Below are 19,851 nucleotides of genomic sequence, written 5' to 3' on the forward strand. Positions count from 1 at the left end.
GGGCAAATGCCCAGCGGGCCCTGTCTGACAACCCCACACACACTCACCCAATCTGCTGCTCCAGCGGCTGGATATGCCATACGTTTGCACTTACATCAGCAGGCGCCCTCTGGCCTTAAAGGGCCAGGGCCACCCCGTCATTGTTAGTCCGGCTCCGGTCTTAACCCTTCCAATAAATTATTATTTAATCATGTAAATGGTTTTTTTTCAGGTGATGCTTAATTCTTGTGTTACACAAAAGCAGGCATTGATATAAGATGTCATACAAGCTAAAAAGTCTTCTTAAAGGTATATGTGGTTTTATGTGATTAAGCCAGATGAAGGACTAAGATCACAGATCTGCCCTATTTGCGTAATATCCTAGAGAGGGTAATTAATGTCTTATCTAAGTGGGAAGGCAACCTTAAGCACTGCCAAAGTAGTAGGTAGACTGAATATCCAGAAAACCAACAATCTGTCAGTGAGCCGCAGGGGTAATACGTGCCAACTTGCAGAGATTACATTTGCCTTCAGGTTTTCATAAAGTTTAGCAGAAACTTTAGTCTTCACTAAACGTAAATGCAAATTATAGGTGTATGAGATTTTACGCCAGGTCAACTCAAAGTGATGGGGTACAAAATTTAATGACTCACTGAAACTGAAAGAAAACATGTCAATGTTAACACTTGTTATATTCCGCCAACAAAGCCAATATTCCCACTACTGATGTCCCATGTTCTCTACGGAGCTTTGTATTCTACAAGGCCAACAGCTGCAGAGATCTGACAAGTAATCCTTCACCTGTCTGTAACCAAAGACCATTATGCAAGAGCTAACCGAGTAGTAGACCGAAGATAACATTCCAAACATGGCAGAAAGCATGTCATTATCATAATCATTTTCTATAAGCCCAGAAACGATGGCTATCCACACCATGTCGCTGGAGATCCAGCAGATGACATAGAGGGTGAGAAGAGAAAGCAAAGTCTTCGTAGCTTGGGCCGTGTGCTTGTTCCAACTACGCCTGGCAGTCATGACATCCCTCACCTGCCTCCTGTGCCTACAGATCAGATCTATTATAAATCCATTCAACAGGATGACCAGGATTATTAACAACAGGTCCAAGGTCACTGTGGCGTAGGTTAAGAGTCTAAGAGGCATATTTTCAGTTGGACTTATGCAATAGGTACTTGTCACCAATGGGTTGCTTTTGTTATATGGAGTCACACGATCTTTGTATATAAGATACGGCGTATGGAAGGTGATGCTGAAAGTCCAACAGCTGGCAAGGGACCAATTGACGTACTGTCCTTGATGTCTGTGGATGAACTTGGACCACTGGTTACCAGGACTCCTTATCTTTATGAGGTGGAGAAAGCTCAAGTTCTCAACAGACCAAATACTGATGAGCCTGAGGGTATGGTAGAAATAAAGCAGGAGCTGGCATCCCAAGGTGCCAAAAATACTGGAGTTGAAGAACACTAGTATTCCAGGGATCTCCCTATAACAACACAACAAGAGGTTGACTATGGCCATGTTGGTTATGATCCTGTCCAGGGGCTGGAAGGCTTTGTGTCTGATGGCATTGCTAATGAAGGCAAAGAGAATGACGAGGTTTGCTACAGTTCCAAAAACAGTGGTAAAATAAATTGCCAGAGACACAATGTCAGGGGCAGTAAATATCATTCTTAGTTGCTTCTCTGTATTCTTTGTTGTCCTCACATTGGTGTCCTTGAGATTGTAGTTAGAATGACGACATATCCATCATCAGTTTAAGTTCTTTGTAAATGGAGTCAGATGCAGCATATCCCAAGGTTTCTCCGTTTAGCTTCTGGGGAACGAGATCCTTTTAATGCCAACTGCATGTGAGAACCTGTAGGTGTGAGCACCTTATCTGAGTCTCCATGGTTACCTTTTATTTCCAGTAAGATAGTTTAGAGGTACGGGAACCAACTAGTGACAAATAGCAGGTGACTAATGACTATATAACATCACGATAATCCCCATAATGGGATTTATAGCCACAAAGCATGAATGAGGATTTCTACAACACCGTCCAGGCTTGCCAGTAGGAAAGTCCTATCCCTTTACACTGAGCTGGCATGCCATGGAGTGAGACTGACGTCTGAAATAACAATAACAAGCCATTACTAAATAAAAAATCCTAAATTCTGTGCTTATGCTGGTGATTTAAAAAAAAAAAACCCCAAACCTTTTTGTCCAACAACGCATTTCAATGATTGATTGAGCGTGGCAAACGTTGTGTCCAGTGAAATGAGTAACAAAATTTCTACCAGAAGTCAAGGAAGCATGGGTGATCGAGATAATATTAATTCACATGGGTAGGGAATGGGCTTGGGAACAAACTGCTCAACTGCATGAATATGACTCCAAGACGTAGGGCTTCACCTGGAGACTCCTGGTCAAACCTAGGGAATTCCCAGAGACTCCACGTCAAACCTGCTAAGTTCACACGCATCTCTCCTTCCTGGGCCCATGGTATACAAATATATGTATATATTGATTTTCATCTGTTAACATTATCACACGGTATCATTTAGTGCAAGGAACTGGAAAAAGAAACGGATCCATGTTAAGTACCTATTAATATTGTTTATTTACCCATGAAATTGGTGATAAAATACAAGTAAACAAGGTGCCCTCTTAGGTAATGAAAACCTCATTATAGACACAAAAATAAAGGATGTTTTAGTAGACAGTGGAGATATTGATCGTGGTGAGTTTGTCTAACGTTTTTTCAGCAGCTTTATAAGTCAAGAATAATATTAGGAGTCCAATAAACACTGCGGCACATTACAGAACTCTCAGTGGGTTTAAGGACAGTGAGTTCTTTAAAAAAAAATAAGTACTTTGCTGCTGGAAAATGCACAAATTAGTCTTGGTTTGAAAAAAAAAAAGGGAAAGATGGTAAATTAAAATCGTATTAATTAAAAGGCGATGCATAATGACCAACATTGCGTCACCCTAGCTGGGGCAACAACAGGTCAGATGACATGATGAGCATCGATATGGCCATAATTCAGAGCGTACAGCTGGTGAAACTAAGTACAACGTTTCAGTTTGGGTACTTGGTGTACAAAAGTTGCCTGCAGCCCCAATAAATATTCCCAGTTGTTTAGAATGTTCCATCAATTTTAGAACTCTCTGTATCTATATAGATGTGTCTTAGTTCCTATTAAAAGCACTAGAACAGAACCAATCTGTTTTCCAATTCCAGATAAGTTCTGATGTACCTCTAGTATGCAGTTCTACAGTAGCTCCATCCCTCATTACTCTAGTTAAGCTTTGAGGTCTGCCGACACTCCTGATGAAGCATCAGATCCATGTCCTACTGGCACTGTTTGTGGGGGCTATAAGGTATGATCTCATACCCCACATCTTTGTAAGCGTGAATGGCGGGAAAGCATTCTTCTCATGCAAACAAGGGGGTCTCAATTAGAACGTCTGCGATGTTCGCAGAGTTGACTTGCAGTTAGTATATCATATGTCAAGAGATATGATCAGACAAACGTATCTTCTGTATGGCAAATAACTGGGGTGGTGAATCCCCGGTCCAAACCCCCCTATGCAGTTATGCAAGTAGGAGACCATATAAATTTTGAGGGACCTCTCAGCTATCATATGCATTAACGTGCATTGAGATGCTACCTAAATTCAGATGATACAGCTGCTTAGATCCATTTGAATCTCTGCTCTCACCTATAGTCCCACTAATGACTTATCCTAGAAGAAAATATGTTTTATTGATTATTTAAACACGAATTAGAGAACATGCTAAGTGCAGTCATAACAGTCCCCAAAGAGCTGTGGCTTTCCGTCTTTTAACTTAGGCTCCGTGTTATGTTGTCAAGCAGCCGAGGGTTTGAGAAGATACAGGTGGCCAAGCCATAAAGATAACGGGCAATCCATAGTATCTGTGCACATAAGAGCTTACATAAACACGATGCTAGCCATTACTGAATAGGAGATTACGTAAACAGACACTTATGGGAATTTTATAAAAAAAAACCAAATCATTAGCTATCAGTAATTGCTCACAAACATATATTTCTGCATCCTTAAATTGATCACCTTACCGAAAATTCCATATACATGTAATGTGATAAACAGGGCTGGATTAACAGCAGAGCACACAATGCAATTGCTCCAGGGTCCCGGCATTTTGATGGGTCTATATTTTTTATCCGTCACATAAAGCAGCGATTCAATCAGGTCAATCATGTTTGCCAATCACCCCCCCCCCATTGACATATGTCATTTCCGGGTGCGCAGCACAGCGAGGGACCTACAGGCCACAAGGAGCTTGGAGCTTACAGGAGGGAAGTGGAGGATGTGGTAAGTACTGTGTATGTATGTGTGTATGTACAGTATGTGTGTATGTCTCCCAAATGTGGGGGGTATCGGAGGCTCTGTTTGTACTCCGAGATGCATATTGACAGACAGGTCAGTACAGACTAGAGATAACGGTCACACAACAGGCTGGTATACAAGAACAGATTATATCGATGAAAGCCCTCTGGCAGGGCACACGGCAGGAAGCCCTCTGGCGGGGCACACGGCAGGAAGCCCTCTGGCAGGGCACACGACAGGAAGCCCTCTGGTGAGGCATATGGCAGGAAGCCCACTGGCTGGGCACACGGCAGAAAGCCCGATGGCAGGGCACACGGCAGGAAGCCAAAACGGTATGCAGGAGAGTGGTCACAATGAAGCTGGGTCTAAAGCCGAAGATCAGAAGCAGGATGCTAGGAACAATTCAGGACCAGGTACGAGGCCACTCTCCTCGTATGGGAGAGTGGCCTCTATAGGTTGCAAGGAAACATGACAAGGGTATGATATCATAAAAAAGCAGGGTGGCAGGGTGGAACCCTGACACTCTCTATATAATATATATACACCGATCAGCCATAACATTATGGACACTGACAGGTGAAGTGAATAACACTGATAATCTTGTTATCATGGCTCCTGTTGGTAGGTGGGATCTATTAGACAGCAAGTGAACATTTTGTCCTCAAAGTTGATCCTTAAAGGATCTGCTGCTAACATCTTGGTGTCAGATACCACAGCACACTTTCAGAGGTCTAGTGGAGTCCAAGCCTCGACGGATCAAGGCTATTTTGGCGGCAAAAGGGGGACCTACACAATATGAGGCAGGAGGTCATAATGGTAAATCAATATTTTAAGAAACAAAGGGATTCCATAAGATTACAAATTATTCTTATTCGGAGTCAGGTTTGCTTTTCCATTACAAAAAATTGTCATAATTATTTTAGCCGTTTCAATACCCCTTTCTATTCTTTTTTTTGTCTTTTAATTTTCTAATAAACATGTTAATAAATACAGTACATTCCCGCATTTTCACAAGTTGAGTTCATTGTGTCTGGAATGGTACGAATAGCACTAACGGAGAGGTAAGAGCTCTTTCATGTACGCTGCGATTATCTCTTGTGTTGAATTAGACACTCTAATGTTTGAGAACAAAATGTATTCAGAAGGCAAACAATTTATACTACAACTACTGAGTAAATAGTTTACAATTAAATGGAAATCAAATAGAGGGCTGGAAAGATAGAAATGAATTTTTCATTTTTAACCCATGCATTTTAAAACCTTACAATTTTAACACTCTCGTATGCAAATGAAGGAACAGGGAAAGTCATTCCGATATGGTGGACACCTAGATATAAAAAAATAAGATTATCCTAGCCATATGACTATGCTGTGTGGTTTTAAATCACTGAAAACATTTATACCACTTTTGCTGGAAGGCTGTTCAACTTATCTATCACCCTCTCTCCTAATTTGAAATAAACTTTGCTTGTACAAAGCTATTCATCATTTTTAGTTGCCTTCCTCTGGACTCTCCTAGATATCTATATCATTTTGCAAAAGTAATATGGGGTCTTCAGCAGGGCCGAGCCTAGGGTCACTGAAGCCTGGATGCAAGAATTTTGTTGGTCCCCCCATTTAAGTGTGGCTATATTGCTAACCACTTCTCTTAACAAATATAACAATTCTAACCACACATTTTCTATGCCAACCACTTCACCAAGTAAGATGCCACCCACTTCCCACAGCTTTCACCCCAAACAGGTTGTCAGTGCCGTCTGTGCCACAAACAACTTACCAGTGCCATCTTTGTGCCCACACAGTTCGTTAGTACTATCATTGTGCCTAAACAGCTTGTTAGTGCCATCCCTGTAACCACAGCTTGTCAGTGCCATCTTTTGTCCTTAGTCTGTTAGTGCTATTTTTTATCCCAAACAGCTTGTCCCTGCCATTTTTGCCTCCAAACAGCTTGTCAGTGTCATCTTTGTCACCAAACAGTATGTCAGTGCTTTCTTTGAGGCCCACTCAACTTATCAGTACTATCTTTGTCACCAAACCGCTTGCTTGTGCCAGCTTTGCCCCAAAGAACTTGTCAGTGCCACCTTTGTCGCCAAACTGCTTCTCTGTGTCATTTTATCCCTCAAACACCTTTGCCCTCTTAGTTTTCCCAAACAGCTTGACAGTGCTATCTTTGTCTCCATCTAGCCTGAGTCTTCTTTGTCCCCAAACAGCTTGACAGTGCCCTCAAACAGCTTATCCATGCCATCTTTTGCCCACATACAGCTTGCCAATGCCCCCAGCACAGATTGTGTTGATCATATTTGCCCCCAAACAACCTGCCAGTGCAATATTTGCCACCACAAAAGAAGAGTAGAAGAGAACATCATGCTGGTGTGGAGGGGTCATATGGGGGGGTAAACTCATCTTTGATTTTACTCCTTTCAATAAAGTACTGTATTTGCTCGATTATAAGACGAGGTTTTTTTCAGAGCAAATGCTCTGAAAAATACCCCTCGTCTTATAATCGAGGTCGTCTTCTAATTAGACCTCAAAAAAATGTCTGCTGGGGCCAGGCTGCTTACCGGTGCTTTGGTCCCGAGCAGCGTCTCTTCTATTAGCAGCAAGCTAGCAGAGTGTCACATAATTCTGCCTCCCCCTCCTTCCTCTGGGGGCGGGGCCAGAGAAGTTGCTCGCACAGCCGGGCCCCTGCAGAAGTCAAGTGGGAGATCTGCAGTTCAGGTAAGGGGGTGGGGGGGTTTGAGCGTGTGTGTGTATGTGTGATTAATGGAATGAATGAGTATTTAAATGTTTGTGAATGAGTGTGTGTGTGATAGCATGGATGTGTAAGGGGGGGTGGTAGCATGGCATAGGGAGGCTGTACTCAAACTCCTATCATCCCCAGGTTCCAGCATGTACTGGCTGCCTTGGCTTGATAGGAGTTTGATTGCTGTTAGCAGTTATATATATATATATATACCTCCAGAAATGCCTTTTAACCCCCTATATGCCACTCTGGCATATAGGGGGTTAAAAGGCATATCATGGGGCAGAGTGGCATATAGGAGGGCATAAGACATTTCTGGAGGGAGTGGCATATAGAGGGTTAAAAGCAGGCCCGGACTGGGACAAAAAATAGGCCCGGGCATTTAAGCCTGAGCAGCCCATATTTATTTATTTATTGTTAAAGCCCACCCTTCATGTACCATATTTGCATTTAATCATTCACACAAATCATTAACACATTCATTAATGCAGTCTCACAAATCATTCAAGCAATTCATCCTCACATGAATTCATTAATTGTCATACGCATTCACACAATTCATCCACACATTTATTCATTCATTCTCATACGCATTCACACTACCCCCTCTCTTCATCTTATCTGCCCCTTTTCACTATGTTCCCCCTTTTCACTATGTAACCCCCTTCCCCACTTCTCAATATGTACCACCTCTATCTATCCCCTCTCCCCTTTCTCACATCTAACCCCCCTCTGCCCCTTCTCACTGCACCCCCCTCCCTCACCCTACTTTCCCTTGTTGCCGGAGCAAGCAGCAACTGCGACCACGCCTGTGGCAGGGCAGGATTGACTTAGGGGCTGATGGAGCTGCAGCTCCAGGCCCCCACCTTAAAATAGGCCCAGTCAGGACCGGACTGACTGGTCCTATATGGCCGCATTAATGCAGGGCCCCTTAAGCCCGCCGCAACTACCCCCTCCTAACTATCTACCCTCTCCCTCTTTGAAGTTCACTTACCTTTCAGGAGTCCTGTGGTGGGGGTGCAAGGCCTCTGCCTCCCAGCTCTGCCACTGTATGGAACAGTATAGAGTGATGGGAGTTATGATGTACTTTTAGAGCATAATTAGATCATGAAAAAGACATTGGAAATGGTACAGCATAACACCCATCACTCTCACACACTTACCAATCCACACGCATACCAATCCACACACATATACCAATCCACACATATATACCAATCCACACATATACACTAATCCACACATATATACCAATCCACATTTACCAATCCACATTTACCAATCCACACATATACCAATCCACACATATATACTAATCCACACATATACACCAATCCACACATATACACCAATCCACACACATATACACCAATCCACACATATATACTAAGCCACACATATATACTAAACCACACATATATACTAAGCCACACATATACCAATCCACACTCACTTAATGCTTTCCTACCTTTCCTTTCTTCTTTCAGCTTCTTTTCCACTTCATCAGTTCTTCTGTCTTCTCTGTCTTCTTCCGGGTCAGAGGGCATGGACGGCGGTGGGCGCGGCTTCAGTGCTGTGCGCCGGGATCTGACAACAAACCCCGGCGCACAACAGCTGTTGCCACGCGGATCACAAGGGAGCGGTATCGGAGGTCTTTAACAGACCTCCGGCTCCCTTGAGTGATTTTAAGCCGGGTTGAACCCGGCTTAAAATCACTCAAGGGAACCGGAGGTCTGTTAAAGACCTCCGATACCGCTCCCTTGCGAGCCTGCATTACTGTCCGTCTCTGGAGGGGTGCCGGGTGCCGCAAGTTGGCACCCCCTGATGAGCGGCACCTGGTGTGGACCGCCCCCCGCCGCCGCCCCCTGGAGTGAGGCGCCCTGTGCGGTCGCACACCTCAAAGGTCGGCCCTGCCCTAAGTGCCGACCTTAGGGGTCTGCGGCCGCACAGGGTTTTAAAACATTGGGGGGTTTTTTCAACTTTATTTAATATCCTCCATGTTAAATAAAGTTTATTTAACATGGAGGATGTTAAATAAAGTTAAAAAAACCCCGATGTTTTAATTTAATCCCTGTGCGGCCGCAGACCCGTAAGGCCGGCCTTGGTGGGGACTTCCCGGACCCTTAGAGTGGCGGACCCGGTCGCAGTTGCGGCGGGCTTAAGGGGCAGGTGCCCCTTATGCCCTGCGTTAATGCGGCCGTAGGTAGGTAGGGGCCTGGAGCTGCAGCTTATAATCGTCTTATAATCGAGCACATACGGTAATACTGGTGTAACTTACAAAACTTGGATATGGTTACAGAGAATATAACATTGTTATTAATCAGAGGGCTATACCTTATTATGTTACTTTTAATCCAGATTCAAAATTTGCTAGGAGAATATAATCCTTTATCTTCTCAAATAAAAGTGGTATTTGTGTGCTCAGCAGGGACTGTATCCCAAGTGAAACATGTCTATTTTCTTTGTGTGCAATTACCAGAATGTAAGGATTTGTTTTATTCATGTGAAGATGGATGGAACAGTTTCACATTATATAAATATAAACCTAAGTGCCTCACCTGTCACTGTACAAACCCATCTTGTGATACCACGTCCTTGCCGTGGAGCTGGTGGCACCTATACAGCGACTTTTAAGTATCACGGTGGAGCTGAAAGTCATGAGCTTTAAAGAACGGAGCACGGTGCTGCTGGTTTGCTGGTTAATTCATATCACTTTCTCCCAAATGTTGTTGAAATTTTTCTTTTTGCTTATCCTCTGGGTGTCTCCTTGTAAATCTGAAATCCAGAAATCTCCATGTTATCTCATAAGAAAAATGTATACATTTGAATATGAGTATTTCCAGGAAGGGGATATCATTATTGGAGGAATATTCACAGTTAACACCTGGATAACAAACTGGTACTCTGACCCTAAAATGCCTGTACAACAAGCGTGTGGACAGTGAGTAGAAATTTGATTATATATTTAGAATTCATTTACATCATATAGGAGCTGTGCCAGATAATGTGACCTGACGTGAAGCACAATTTGCAGCCAGACAGATTGCTGTTCAGGCTCCACTGTCTGTAGGTCAGCGATTTCAAAGGCTATCATTCTTTGTCGCTGACATTTTCTTACTTGAAACAATAAAAAAAAAACTTTGATTCATTCGCCTTTCTTTTTTGTTGGGGTCTGTGGTGAATGAGAGGTTAAACTGAATAGCAGTTCCGGATTAAGTCACCATTCTAGAACTGTGAGACATAATACTTACTTACCAACAACATAGCAGAAAAAAAATGGCTCATTGGGTTTAATATTAAATATCTTTTAGTTTAACCCCTTAAGGACAATGGACGGTCCCTAAACCCATTTAAAACAATGCATTTTTAGCCCGTACATGTACGGGCTTTGTCATTAAGGGGTTAATATTATTTAATATCGAGTCACAAACGTCCATTTACATTACAATAAAAACACAAGGGGGGTAATGGCGTGGCAATCTCACATTTCTGTGAAGCAATAAAATCAGACAGCATTAACATGTTACTCACCGACCAACCAACCAAGCTACCAAACCTGTTAGGTTTCTGCACCAGTAACCGCAGTGCAGCCCCCTAGATCGTAAGCTTCTGAGCCTAATGTATCGGTTGGTCTTAGTCTGTCAATCGTAGTTTTGTCAGACCCTTTGAATACATGATTGTCTCTATATAAATAAAAGAGAATAATCATAATTTTAGTATTTAAAGCAAAAAATAACACAGTTGGCAGTTGCGCTAGTGTGTAGCATCGGGGACAGTGTCTGGACGGTAATGAGTTTGTAATGTAAGCACGGCTGTTGAGTAATTGCTGGCTCGTGATTTAGCACCCGGTATAGTTTTGATGTGAAGGAAATATCCATGCTCAAAAGTTAAAAACAAATGCCTGATTGTGATAGCGTTGTTGAAATCCTAATAAAATATACTTAAGAAATGTATCAAATTTCGCACAAATTCATCTGGGGAAAAAAGTGAAATGTACTTTACGGCAGATATAAAAATTGTTATGGGGGGCAAGATGTGCGTCCTCGTGAAAGTTTTAGAAGAAGTAGAGGGTTATGCCAAGTTTTTAGACTGGCCTTGAGATTCATGAAATATTAACCCCTTAATAGACCATTGTAAGCAATATATGTAGCGACTGACAAAATGTCAGAGACGTGATCGGATCAGAGTGAGAAACACAGTGACGCCTATCTGGTGAAAGAAATCTTGTGATTTGGCTTAGAGAGGAAAAAAGAAATATATAGAATTTGTGCAGGTTAATGAGAGAGAAGAACAACCCAGCTGAACAGAGGGAAAAAATTTAAATGATTTAGTCTGTACACGTTAAAAAAACAGCCTCGGTTATAAATGGGTTAAGTTGGGAAAGTGTGTATGATTCATCACAGAAATGTGTTTATTATTCTTTTTACTATTATAATGATTGCCAAATCATCTAACATTTGCAGGCTAGTCCTTAAAAAAAATGTAAGATCTTAACCCCTTTGTGACCAAAGCATTTTTTCCTTTTTTTTTGGATACATTTGTTCAATTGTGGATTCCCCTGGTCAGTAGCGTACCTAGCGTGGGGCGGGGGGGGGCGGTCCGCCCCAGGTGTCGCTCATCAGGGAGGTGCCACAGGCTAGGGTGACCACATGTCCCTGATTGCCCGGATCCCCAGCAGCCTCGTCATTTTTTTTTTTTTTACGCGGAGGGGGGGTAGATGGTGAGACGGGGGTAGAAAAGGAAGAAAGGTAGATAGTGAGAATGAGTGAATGTGTGGATGAATTGTCTGAATGAGGGAGATAATTAATGAGTTTGTGAGAATGCATTAATGAATGTGTAAATTTGTGTGAATGGGTGAGAGAATAAATGATTGTGTGAATTAATTATGTGAATGAAAGTGTGAATTAGTGAGTGACTGTTAAAGTGTTTGTGTATATGATAGATGTATATAGATGCTAACAGCAATCATACTCCTATCATGCCAAGTCAGCTACTACATGCTGGAATCTGGGTATGCCTTGGCATGATAGGAGTGAGATTGCTGTTAACAATCATATATATATATATATATATATATTAATATTGTTAATAAATTTTTGGTCCTATTTTGCTGTGTTACTGAGATTTTTTTTTATGGTGGGGGTCATATTTGGTTTCGGACAGGTAAATACTGCATTTTCGGTTTCAGTCCAGAAGTTTCGGTGCATCCCTAAGCCAGACAATGAAGTGGTAGGCCTACACCACATCAATGTTTGGCTTAGTATATAGTGATAGGAGTTATGCTGCACTATTATCAATGTCTGGCTCAATGTGTAGTGATAGGGATTACGCGGTACCACCATCAGTGTCTGCCTCAGTATATAGTGATAGGTGTAATGCTGTACCCCCGTCAATGTCTGCCTCAGTATATAATGATAACAGTAATGCTGTACCACCTTCAATGTCTACGCCAGTATATAACGATAGAAGCTATGCAGTTTTCAAGTGTTTGTGTGTGTGGGGGTGCCACATACAGGATCCGCCCCAGGTGCCAAATACTCTAGGTACGCCCCTGCCCCTGGTGTTTGTTTATCGTACTCTCACACCTCAAATAATTTGGATTAGGCAAACTAAATGAAACTAGTCACGCCGTATTTTCATTAAAAGCCCCCCCGAATAATTAACCCCATAGGAACGCTAGAACGGCCGCATAACATTGAGTCTGTATCTTCACAGTATTAAACTTGAATATTATACACATTTCCTGGCTTTTATCTTCACCATCGATGAGATAAACAGAAACCCAGACATTTTACCTAACGTTACCCTGGGATATTATGCATTTGATTCCTGCGGATATGTGAATAAAGCCATAAACAACGTGATGCAGATAATATCGGGACGCATCATGCAGGCTCCCAATTATTTCTGCGACAAACACGGCCAGGTGGTGGGTTTTATTGGAGACATTGGTTCCCAAACTACCATCGCTGTGGCACAAATGTTGAATCTTTACGGTTACCCTCAGGTAAGTTGCCTTGTTCAGTTCCCATTAATTTTTTTTATCCATCAATAAACATCGGATTTGTTAAATCATCCAAAATGATTCCCATTTATTTCACCAGCGTTTCTAAAACATATAATTTCTTTATTAACTTTAAAACAGAAATGTGCAGTTCATTAATTTAAAATAATTGAATAATTCGTTTGATTGGTACTGGTCAATTCAGAGAGAGACAGAAAATCATGTAACCTGTACATGTAACCTGATTTTATGGAACACTTCAGTAATAGCGTGGCTGCTCACATGGTGTGTGAAAAGCTCCAGGTAAGGTAGGGGTGCGAGGTGTCAGAGTGAGGTGTGATAGATTGAATATATTTTGGTATGTGTGTTAGAATGAATGTGTGTGAGATGTGTGTACACTAGTGCATTTGTCTGGCAGAGAGGCATTTGGCTTTACCTGCCCCTGGGGCCAGCAGGTACCCCTCTGTGACAACAGATCAAATTAACAACATTCTATGAGTTTGATAGGTCATGAGAGTTTGTTGATTATACTAAGTATATATATATATATTGTCTGTATCTCTAGATCAGCTATGGGGCTACAGACTCTATACTAAGTGACCGAAGGCAATATCCTTACTTTTACCGAACAGTTCAGGGGGATGAGATCCAGTATACTGCAATTTTAAAGTTATTGAAACATTTTGGATGTAACTGGGTTGGAATCGTTACTACTGGAGATGACAGTGGAGAAAGGACATTGCAGTATCTGACCAGAGAGACCCCTAAATACGACATCTGCATAGAGTTCTCCATTTACGTTACAAAAGAAGGAAAATATACTGACTACATTAACATTATTCGGAAATCTACAACTGAGATTATCATCATTTGTGGTTCATTTAGTGCAAAATATATGACTCTGCTCACAAAAGCATCAGCTACAGTCATTAATAAAACACTCATCCTTCCTGCTTCATGGTCACATGTATATGAGGTTGTATATATTGCACCCACATTGTCTAACTGTAGTTTAGTATTCACATCACCCAGAAGAAACATCCCTGAACTGAGCACATTTGTTGATCATGTTCACCCATCAAATCGCCCAAATGACCCATTACTAGAAGACATTTGGATATGTTTCCTACAGTGCTTGTCAAAAACCCCTAATAAAAACAGGTTTTTCTCATTGGCACTTCATATGAAACTTCATAACTGTACCTGGAAGGAGAAAAGTATACCGATTCCTAATTTTGTGCTTACGGGTACTCCTTATTTTGTGTATACTGCAGTATACGCCATGGCCTGGGCATTGAATGGCATTGATATGTCACTGCTTAAAGATTCAACAGGAGAACGATTAAGTAGATACAGCTACAAAGCGAAGGTATGTCTTAAAGGCTATGACATGTAATATAGACGTATTATAACACACATGGAGTTTTCCAACCCCGGCCAGTTCCACATTTTCTGACTGACCAGCTGTTTATGCATCCCTCTTTTCCTATCTCCTATCCACTTCTGTCATTTTTCTATTACTATCCCCCCCCCCCGACATTTCAGCTGTCCATATCAGGACACCAGTGTTGGAGAATGTGGCAAGACAAGCATCGCAGAGAGATTGCAGGAGTATTCCTTGAACCGAAAACCTTCAATGCTTATTAGAGGGGGTGGGAAGGTACCAAAGTCAAGTATTTGAATTAGATTTACCCGAGATCTGTAATGATAACTGTTTGTTTTTCATTTGAAAGCTGAATAACTACCTAAAGAACGTTCATTACAAAGACAGCACCGGCAGTGACATTTATTTTGACGAAAAGGGAGAACTTCCAGTAAATTATGATATTATTAATCGGATAATAATATTTGATGGGGAAAGAAAAGAGAAAATCCTGAATCAGGTGGGCACGTTTGATCCATCACTTCCTGATAACCAGCAAATGCATATTGAGGACTGCAAAATAACTTGGAAAAACGACAGGGTACGTTATATATGACATCATGTCAACACTTTGGGCCTACATGATTGAGCTCCGGCCAGACTATCTATACTATAGAGCAGGGGTGTCCAAGTTTTTTCTGCAGTGGGCCACTTCATCAGAATTGTATACGTGCGAGGGCCGCACTAATTTTTCACTGTGAGAAAATATGGCCTTTAATAAAATATGCAGATTAAAATAAAGTAAATGACACAAGACCTTTACTTTTCCTCTCACTGATTTCTGGGCCTAGAAAGTTTTGTGACTACATATTCAGGATAATTAAAAATGAAATAGTTCTATTTATTCTAGGGATGCACCAAAATGAAAATTCTGGACCAAAACATTCACGGTTCACTTAGCCAAAACCGAAAATGACCCCCCACCTTTAAAAATAATAATAAAACCTCAAATTTTTAATAAAAGTAGGTAACACCACAATTGGACAAAAAAAATTAGCAATATGACTTGGCATGATAGGAGTGTGATTGCTAACAGCAATGTGGGGTCTACACATCACTTACAGCCACCCTGTACCAGCATGTACTGGCTGACTTGGCATGATAGGAGTGTGATTGCTAACATCAATCACACTCCTATCATACCCAGGCAACCAGTAAATGCTGGTACCTAGGCATGGTGGGACTGTGCTTGCTGTTAGCACTCACACTCCTATCATGCCAAGTCAGCCAGTACATGCTGGTACAGGGTGGCTGTAAGTGATGTGTAGACCCCACACTGCTGGCAGCATCAATACACAAGGGGGGCAGCTAGCTAGGTTTCAGCATGTACTGGCTGACTTGGCATGATAGGAGTGTGATTGCTAACAGCAATCAAAGTCCCATCATGCCTAGGTTCCAGCACCTACACATCCATGCTATCACACACACACACTCATTCATTCATATACTCATTCATTCACAGATTCATTCCCTCAATCACGCATACTCATTCAAATACCCTCCCCACCCCCTTACCTGCACTGCAGCTCCTCGATGCCGCTCACAGACTTCAGCAGGGGGTGCGTTCTCTGGTACTGCACAGAGGAAGCAAGACTGGAGCAGAGTCATGTGATGTCACGTGAACTCTGCTATGTTCCGCTTCCTCTATGCAGTACAGAAGACCCTCCCACAGGTAAGTCGCGTAAGATCGGTTGCCCTGGCTGCCGATCTTACGCGGGCCGCACCTCGAGGTCTCATGTTGGACGCCCCTGCTATAGAGGATGGTATTTCAGTGCTCAGTAGTAAGGATAATGGCTGCAGAAGGAATATCCTGGAAGGGTACACACAGGGCCGGCCGTACCATGGAGCAGAGTGGGGCAATTGCTCCAGGCGGCAAATTTGAAGAGGCGGCACTTTGCCGCCCCAAGCGCCATTTTTTTTTTTTTTAAGCGGAAGAGAGAGAGGGGCGACGAGTGGTTTTCGCTTACCAAGTTGTCAGTACCCGCTCGGCACCCCTCTCCTCTGCGAGCCCTCTAGCTCGGTCTCGGTGCTGGCTTGTAATGCTGAGCGCTGGAAGATGACATCATTTCCGGCACTCAGCAGTGAAGCAAGGTAAGTGACGTACAAGGGGGGGGTAGGGTAGATAATAGGGAGGGAGGGTAAATAATGACCCCTGGCGTCGGCGGCATTTTAAACTATTATGTCTTGGGCCGGCCCTGGGTACACAATGAGTTCCACACCTTAAATGGACAGTTTAATGTCCATGACATACCCACTATAGAAGAATGCATATTAAAGTACACTCTGGAGAGTGCAGTCGCCCTGCACCAGGCCCCATCGTACTTTTCTACTGCCCAATAACTCCTGGATATGAGCATTTGGTTAATTCTGAGAGTGTGTGCTAAGAAAATGCTATTCTGGGAGTCCCACTGGGAGAAAAGTGGTATATAAATACTGGTTGCTATATTATATAAAAAAACACGACTAACACTCTTACGTGATTCAGTCATAACATGACATACGTGTCTGAAATGTGCTTAAGCAGTGACTGCTACTGGAGTGTATGTCCTGGCCATTCTGGCAGGTGGACTTGATCTAGCAATGCTGGCGTAGAAATACTATGCTGGAGCATCCTCCCACTGTTCCAGCAGCCGGAATGTTATCCTTAAACCATCTCTTGTAATTCTAGCAGCCGGAATACTATGCTTGAGAATCCTATGGACTATGGCAGCCAGCATACTATGGTGAAAAACCCTCAGGCCGCTACAGCACTTAGAGCCGTCAATGTTGGCGGCTGGAATACTATGGAAAAAAGCCTTCTCCCAGTTCTAGCCACACAAATACTATCTTCAAGCATCCTCTGGTGGTAATGGCAGCCAGAACAGTGACTGGAACACCATGCTAGAGCATCCACCGATCACTCAGACAGCTGGAACACCATGCTGTAGCCTCATTAAGCATCTTTGGCAGCCGGAATACTATGCCAGAACATCCTCCGGATGTTATGATAGCTAGAACCATATGCTGGTGTAGCCTCTGGCCTTTTTGGCTGCCATAACACTAAACAAGAGTCTAGAAAATCATGCTGGTGCATCATCCAGCCATTATGGCAATCAGAACACTATCCTGGAGCCGGAATAGTGTCTTTCTTCTGGAACACTTCAGTTGAGCCTACACGATAGGGATCCATAGCTCCCTACCACTCTGGAGCGTCTGGCTTTGGCCTAGATCACACGCAAATGTAAAAATTATACATGCTTGAAAATATTCTATTATGCAAAAACTAGAATTGTTTTTTTTAAATGTGAGTTTTCCTTTAATAAATACTGTACATACAAGTATTTCTTATTTTTTTCCTTATACACAGTTCCCTCTCATGCACATATAAATTTTATATTGTTTTAAAATTTGATCTAAGCTGAAAATGTTTTGATATTAAGGCAATATATGTAATATATGTATATAGAATATTTTGTTTAAAGGCTGACTTGAAAATAAATATTTTTAAGATTTTCTTTTCAATTAAATGTATTGAACTTATGTTAAAGCATACATCAGCCTGCTCTGCTTTAATAATATTATTAATTTTTTTCATTCTGGTCTGAAACTGTGGATATTTGAAAAATGTAAGAAAGCATGGCAAACATTGATTTTCATAGTAGATAATTATATTTTAATATTAAATACTTTATTTTTGGAATCTTGTTGATTTTTTTTTCACACCAGCATCCCTGATACTTCCGTCTATAAACTATGAGCTCTTCCTTTAGATGCCTCGATTGAGGTGCACGGAAATGTGTCACCCAGGATTCAGAAAAGCAATAGGAGAAGGATATCACATTTGCTGCTATGACTGTATCCCATGTTCAGAAGGAGAATTTTCCAATGTATCAGGTACGCCATTCTAACTGTCCCCAGACGCTTCTGTCCCCTAGTATTAAGAGTCCAAGGAGAACCCCATTGTTTTGGGACATATCCTTCTATAAAAAATGATATCCATGCTATAGCCTAGTTTCCACATAAGACAGGAACAAAAACAAATACTCATCATAGTAAAACTGATCTGTCAGTGCTAAATTTTGAAGAGAGAAATATGTAGACCTGCCCATGTGAGGATGAGGAAGGAGAAGTGAGAGAACTTCAGGGCAAGAAATTTATTAGATGTGGGAGTTTTATACATTTTTTTTAAAAAAAATCCAGTATTGGTAACATGTCATCCATGTGATATTTTATGTGCTAGACAGCGAAGACTGCTCCGAGTGTCCTGAAAATGAATGGCCTGACCAAAGGAAAACCAAGTGTATTCCCAAAATACTGGAGTTTCTATCCTATGAAACGGACATTTTATCTAACGTTTTTTGTGTTACATCTATATTCTCAGTTCTTGTTACTACTCTCATAATTGCAATATTTATCTCATTCCGAGACACCCCCATTGTTAAAGCTAATAATAGGAACCTGAGCTTTGTCCTCCTGGTTTCCCTCAAACTGAGCTTCCTCTGCGTGTTCTTGTTCATTGGTCGCCCGTTGGATATAACCTGCATGATACGTCATATTTCCTTTGGAACAACTTTTTCCGTAGCTCTGTCTTGTATGTTGGCCAAGACCGTCATGGTTTGTATCGCCTTCAAAGCCACAAAGCCTGGCAGCATCTGGAGAAATTGGGTGGGACTGAAGCTGTCCAATGCTGTTGTCTTGGTCGGCTCCTCTGGTCAGGTTCTGATCAGTGTCATTTGGGTGTTACTCTCTCCCCCATTTCAGGAATTAGACATGCACACATTCACTGGGAAAATCATTGTTCAATGTAATGAAGGGTCTCTCTTGGCCTTTTTCTGTATGTTGGGTTACATGGGGCTTCTGGCAGCTGTGAGTTTTGTTCTAGCTTTCATGGTACGGACTTTGCCAGACAACTTTAATGAAGCCAAACACATCACATTCAGCATGCTGGTGTTCTGCAGTGTGTGGGTCTGTGCTATACCGGCCTATCTGAGCAGCAAGGGCAAAAACATGGTGGCTGTAGAGATATTTGCTACCTTGGCTTCAAGTCTTGGAATTGTAAGCTGTATATATCTCCCAAAATGTTATGTTATTCTGTTTAGAGCTGAACTTAACACTAAACGACATCTTTTACATAAAAGCTTTTCATAAAACTCATTGTAGTTAAAAGGGCCTTTTTGGTCCTACAAAGATAGCCAAAAAGACTCTAAAGTTCTAAAGTGTTCTCAGGAATGGTACTCCTTAGGACTGTGGACACTTAGGTTGTGTTCCTTGAAACTTTATGCACATGCTTTAAAAAAAATCTGGTTATGTACATATAAGCCTTTGGTAAAAAGTGTGTGTCCAACACTTTAC

At 42.0% G+C, this 19,851-nt stretch overlaps 2 protein-coding genes across 2 annotated transcripts; one reads left to right on the forward strand and one right to left on the reverse strand.

Annotated features, from left to right (window-relative positions):
- Positions 1-609: 609 nt before the first annotated feature.
- Positions 610-1,845, reverse strand: LOC128477836 (vomeronasal type-1 receptor 90-like). Its single transcript, XM_053458101.1, has one exon. It carries the CDS (start codon positions 1,663-1,665, stop codon positions 700-702), a length of 966 nt encoding a protein of 321 aa, XP_053314076.1. The 5' UTR covers positions 1,666-1,845; the 3' UTR covers positions 610-699.
- Positions 1,846-4,703: 2,858 nt separating this feature from the next.
- On the forward strand, positions 4,704-19,647 carry LOC128503529 (vomeronasal type-2 receptor 26-like). The gene is made up of 8 exons (XM_053474017.1): positions 4,704-4,763; positions 6,268-6,326; positions 12,809-13,100; positions 13,663-13,972; positions 14,372-14,466; positions 14,831-15,061; positions 18,270-18,393; positions 18,740-19,647. Exons 1-8 carry the CDS (start codon positions 4,704-4,706, stop codon positions 19,645-19,647), a joined length of 2,079 nt encoding a protein of 692 aa, XP_053329992.1.
- The last annotated feature ends 204 nt before the right edge of the window (positions 19,648-19,851 follow it).

This window comes from Spea bombifrons, chromosome 1 (assembly GCF_027358695.1).
Source record: "Spea bombifrons isolate aSpeBom1 chromosome 1, aSpeBom1.2.pri, whole genome shotgun sequence".
NCBI classification, from domain to species: domain Eukaryota; kingdom Metazoa; phylum Chordata; class Amphibia; order Anura; family Pelobatidae; genus Spea; species Spea bombifrons.